Source organism: Musca domestica, unplaced genomic scaffold (assembly GCF_030504385.1).
Source record: "Musca domestica strain aabys unplaced genomic scaffold, Musca_domestica.polishedcontigs.V.1.1 11, whole genome shotgun sequence".
Lineage (NCBI taxonomy): Eukaryota > Metazoa > Arthropoda > Insecta > Diptera > Muscidae > Musca > Musca domestica.
Window position 1 is genome coordinate 392,669 of NW_026712133.1, and position 5,887 is coordinate 398,555.

The 5,887-nt window shown below is 31.1% G+C and overlaps 1 protein-coding gene and 1 long non-coding RNA gene across 2 annotated transcripts; one reads left to right on the top strand and one right to left on the bottom strand.

The window, feature by feature from the left end:
- Positions 1-324: 324 nt before the first annotated feature.
- LOC131805773 (uncharacterized) lies at positions 325-1,414 on the top strand. The gene is made up of 4 exons (XR_009343819.1): positions 325-479; positions 536-853; positions 917-1,070; positions 1,120-1,414. It is a non-coding gene; the product is annotated as an uncharacterized LOC131805773 (long non-coding RNA).
- Positions 1,415-1,631: 217 nt separating this feature from the next.
- Positions 1,632-5,460, bottom strand: LOC109613859 (uncharacterized). Its single transcript, XM_059129380.1, has 5 exons — positions 5,173-5,460; positions 2,992-3,152; positions 2,873-2,935; positions 2,618-2,799; positions 1,632-2,554 (listed from the first exon to the last, which is right to left on the bottom strand). Exons 2-5 carry the CDS (start codon positions 3,149-3,151, stop codon positions 2,387-2,389), a joined length of 573 nt encoding a protein of 190 aa, XP_058985363.1. The 5' UTR covers position 3,152; positions 5,173-5,460; the 3' UTR covers positions 1,632-2,386.
- Positions 5,461-5,887: the final 427 nt, after the last annotated feature.

Consider the following 5,887-nt stretch of genomic DNA (forward strand, 5'->3'; position numbering starts at 1 on the left):
TAAAGGAGATATACCTGCTCAAATAGTTAGATTTGAGGAAAATCATATAAAAGTTCGAATATTTGTGGAACCTAAACCCTATTTTGACAACCCAATTTGTTCTACCGATTTTGGAATAATTCTTGTAAACAGCACATTATTTAACAACGATATTGTTAAATATAACGAAATATCAGGAAAATTCTTTTCTTTGCCATACAATAAAGACACTATTTTGATACCCATCATACACTACAATTGAATACGCACAGAAATATTTAAATGTACGTGCCATATTATAAACAATGAATTTATTAAACCTTCATATAAATATTTTAGTATGCCTCTACCAAAAAGAAATAAACAGCCAATCCCGCAGAATTCCCAAGATGACAAAATTCTGCAAAAGTTAAACGATATTTACGAAAATGTCCAAGAGACTTTTGAACTTAATGGGAGTGAAATATCTAATTTAAACCACAACGTAAAAATGCTTCAAGGTGAGTACATAAGAAAGGCTTTGTTTACATACAAAATAAAATTATATTTCTTTAAGACTTGGTTTCCAATCAAAATGAGGCGATATCGGCCCTTCGAACTGATATTAGTAAACTTAAAGGTAATTGATCTATAGAAATTTATAATTATTAATAAAGTAATTTTAATTTCTCATTTATGTGTTAAAATTTCAGCATGTTCTGAGAATCAATATCTCATAATTACTGCACTACTATCAGAAATCAACGTTATATTGAAAACCCATCTAACCCCAGGACTTGAAAAACATAAGTATAAAGAATTGTTTCCAATAAGAACACAGGAGGAACTCGAAGCTGTTGAAAATGAAATAAACAATGAAAATGTTGGATTAATGGTAAAAAAATGCATTTATTTGGTAAAATATTGACATTAATAAAATATTTATTTATTCCATCAGATTGCGAACATAAAAAGTATTTTAGGCTGTGGGAAACTACAAAGTAACTTTAGGGAACTAATTGATATGCCTTTACTGTTGGAGTATAACGTATTTGGTCTGCAAGGCCTAAAACGATTACCTAATTATGAAAAGTTTACTGGCGCCATATATCGTAAGTTTAGTTGAATTGTGTCTGACTGCATTTAATATTTGTTTCACAGATGCTGTAGGTTCGGAATTTGCCACCAAAAAGGAATTCTTTAAACATTTGAGCAAGGCCGTTCGACTCGTGAAAAACCTTTACTATAAAAACAATTCAAGCAAAAAGAAGCAAAATAATGAAGATATCGAGGGAGAAATATAAACTTATATCGATTTATTGAATTTTTAGAATTATATAACAAGTTCCTACCATATTCTGTACCTCACTAATTATATAATATGAACTTTAATGTGTTTTCTTGTACAAAGAAATTGTTTTTGAAGTAATAAAATTTATATTTTTTTAATTTTAAACTCTGTTTTATTTATGGATGAAAAGGGTGTGCTTCGGCATTGTCTTTCTTTCTGCGCATTTAACGGCGCTGTAAAAAGAAAAACCTTTCCTCGATGATTTATGTTGCAATGAATTCACTCTTTCCGTGGCGGGCTTTCGTTTGCGCTGTTCAGGATAAATAAAGGATGCGCATTTTCGCGGGACATTTCTTTATATTTTCACCAGTGAATTCTGCGCTATAGCTAGCGCTACCATGTCTAATGTAGAAAATGGGGGTTGCACATGTTTCTGTAACACATCTAGAGTGAGTCATTGTCAATTTTAGCATTAAACAATTGAAGTACATTTAAGACCCAGCAAAAAACCCAAGGAAAATTCCTCACTGTTGTAAACGAAGATTTTCTACATTAGACATGGTAGCGCTAGCTATAGCGCAGAATTCACTGGTGAAAATATAAAGAAATGTCCCGCGAAAATGCGCATCCTTTATTTATCCTGAACAGCGCAAACGAAAGCCCGCCACGGAAAGAGTGAATTCCTTGCAGAAAAATGCGTTTATTAAGCAACATCGAGGAAAGGTTTTTCTTTTTACAGCGCCGTTAAATGCGCAGAAAGAAAGACAATGCCGAAGCACACCCTTTTCATCCATAAATAAAACAGAGTTTAAAATTAAAAAAATATAAATTTTATTACTTCAAAAACAATTTCTTTGTACAAGAAAAAACATTAAAATTCATATTATATAATTAGTGAGGTACAGAATATGGTAGGAACTTGTTATATAATTCTAAAAATTCGATAAATCGATATAAGTTTATATTTCTCCCTCGATATCTTCATTATTTTGCTTCTTTTTGCTTGAATTGTTTTTATAGTAAAGGTTTTTCACGAGTCGAACGGCCTTGCTCAAATGTTTAAAGAATTCCTTATTGGTGGCAAATTCCGAACCTACAGCATCTGTGAAACAAATAATAAATGCAGTCAGACACAATTCAACTAAACTTACGATATATGGCGCCAGTAAACTTTTCATAATTAGGTAATCGTTTTAGGCCTTGCAGACCAAATACGTTATACTCCAACAGTAAAGGCATATCAATTAGTTCCCTAAAGTTACTTTGTAGTTTCCCAGAGCCTAAAATACTTTTTATGGTCGCAATCTGATGGAATAAATAAATATTTTATTAATGTCAATATTTTACCAAATAAATGCATTTTTTTACCATTAATCCAACATTTTCATTGTTTATTTCATTTTCAACAGCTTCGAGTTCCTCCTGTGTTCTTATTGGAAACAATTCTTTATACTTCTGTTTTTCAAGTCCTGGGGTTAGGTGGGTTTTCAATATAACGTTGATTTCTGATAGTAGTGCAGTAATTATGAGATATTGATTCTCAGAACATGCTGAAATTTTAACATATAAATGAGAAATTAAAATTACTTTATTAATAATTATAAATTTCTATAGATCAATTACCTTTAAGTTTACTAATTTCAGTTCGAAGGGCCGATATCGCCTCATTTTGATTGGAAACCAAGTCTTAAAGAAATATAATTTTATTTTGTATGTAAACAAAGCCTTTCTTATGTACTCACCTTGAAGCATTTTTACGTTGTGGTTTAAATTAGATATTTCACTCCCATTAAGTTCAAAAGCCTCTTGGACATTTTCATAAATATCGTTTAACTTTTGCAGAATTTTGTCATCTTGGGAATTCTGCGGGATTGGCTGTTTATTTCTTTTTGGTAGAGGCATACTAAAATATTTATATGAAGGTTTAATAAATTCATTGTTTACAATATGGCACGTACATTTAAATATTTCTGTGCGTATTCAATTGTAGTGTATGATGGGTATCAAAATAGTGTCTTTATTGTATGGCAAAGAAAAGAATTTTCCTGATATTTCGTTATATTTAACAATATCGTTGTTAAATAATGTGCTGTTTACAAGAATTATTCCAAAATCGGTAGAACAAATTGGGTTGTCAAAATAGGGTTTAGGTTCCACAAATATTCGAACTTTTATATAATTTTCCTCAAATCTAACTATTTGAGCAGGTATATCTCCTTTAATTATGCAAAAGCTATCTTGAAATTTAGTACTAAAAACCCCTTTTTCTGTATGGAAGGAGGTAATAACATTCTGCGAATTCTTCTTTCTGCCTAAGAAAGAGGTTTCTTTTCTTAAGATAGCATTTGAAAAAATTTTAAATAGTTGTTCCTCAATATATTGTGGTTTTTTTATTGCTTTTTTAACAGTTTTAAGCATATTTTCAAATGGGTAAGCATTGATATCACTCAATGGACCGTAAAATCTTGCTGTATCAGGCAAATGTAAAAGACTATGAACGTTATGAGTAATGCTAGTAGGACCATAATATTTTGAAAAATCATTTACAAAGATTTTTAGCATACTTTCTGATTTTGCAATGTTTTCACTTTTAATGTTGGGGCAAAGTAACATGCGATAAGCACATGATAGCAAAAGAAAATGGCTGTATTGTTCTTTGCTTATGAACGGTTTTATTATAACTAATCCTGTATAAATAAGAAGTTGTCTAAATTCTACAGATTTCCATCTGGGATATTCAAAGACGGAACGGGGTTTTCGGGCAAATTCTCTCGGAACATATGGAACTAATGACAAGAGCTGTGACGATATATTTTGCCTTGCGCCAGGGGACAAGCGGTGCCGTTTGTTTCCTTTGAATAAAGTATTAATTATTTTTTTCATCACTCCTAAGTCAACTAAATGCATTACATCTAGAGGAAATTGCGTAATCATGTTTGTGTTGATAGTTTCTAATGCCATTACATCATTTAAATATTTTTCTTTGTGAGTCTACATATTTTCTATCTTTAAAATCTTGATCGGTACGAAGTGTTCAACAGAAGTACTAAAAATAGTTGTGTTATCAACTCTGACACCTCTTTGTTCACATTTACTACAGCCATTTAATGAATTATGAGGCCTGGTTCCACAAAAAAAGGATCGAGCTGGAGCATCTACCAAATATGCTCGGATTTTAATATCAAATTTAAACTTATTAGAAATGAAACTTTCGAATTCAAGTCTTTTTATCTCACTCACAAAATCATGTTAGAAGTGGTCTATATTACTAGGTTTTTGTTTCCCCACATAACTTCCTATCATAAAAACATTTATATCCGGAATATTGATTACTTTAGCTAATATAGGCCATAATCCAATCTCACTACTTTTGAATAAAGGAAGTCCATCGATTCCAATATCCAATATAAACTCTTTTATATTTCTTTCGATGGCAATATCTGTAATTTTCTGTAAATTATTCACTATTCCAATGTGAAAATATGAACCTGGACTTACAGTTCTTTTCAAAACTCTAATATGTTGCCCTAATAATGTAGGTACGCTCAATGGTACATCCATACCTTGCGATTTTAATATTTTTAACATATCTGAAATGCATGCTATTGATGGATAGTGCTTTATATACCAATTGCGGAGTTCATCGCATAAAGATATTTTTGTTGGTATCGCAACATCGAAGTCATTATCTGATATTGTATCGGAATTGGCATTGAAGTTTCTTTCAACTATTGCAGAATTTGCCGCAATAACCCCGTCTCTATTTTTATCTTTTTCGTTTTTAATTAATCTGTTCAGCTGTCTTTTGCCAATCAATTTTTTTTGGATTTCCCCATTATGTTTTTTAAACTAACACAACAAATTTAAGACGACGACACACAATTGTTTACGTACAGAAATTCATAGAAAATACATCTACTTACTTCAACTTTATTAAAAAACAGTTTTGCTCCACAACAACAAAAAAAAAAGGACACACAAAAAATATCCCGTTATAAATCTTCACACGTGCGTAGAGACGTCCGTCCACATCACAATCAAATCACAAACTGATTACATAATCGAATAATAACTCGAGAGCATGCAAGTGAGATCCTAATTGCATATTTTCAAACAATAGATACGAACATTAACGATCTTAACTTCGTGGTGCTTCCAAGTGTGCAACCGTGTAAATGAGAACGGAAGCTCCCACATACTTTACTGAGGAAAAGTTGCGCTTCACCTGTTTTTACCAACTAGCAATGAATTCGCCTTTAGAGAAAGCGCTAAAGGAGACATGAAAAAAATTACTGCTTCCAATTTTCAGAAAATTTTTTGCTGGGAGAGTAAAAGTTTTTACTTGGGTAAAGTTTTTCTTAACTTAAACTTCGTTCCACAGTTAAATGATTCTTTGTACGAAGTTCAGCTAATTGGAAAAGACTAGGTGGAATAATTACGTTTTGTTGGATTTTTTCAAAGAAAAAAAAAATGAATAAATAAATAAATAAATAAATGGGTTTTTAACAAATTTCTTTAAAGCTTAGAAAATTAACTCCCTGACTTCGTATTTTAAAGATTGTCCACCAGTTTCTAAAAGTGAAGAAATATTTAAAAATATCTAACAAACAATTTTTTATTCAATTATCAGCCTTTCAG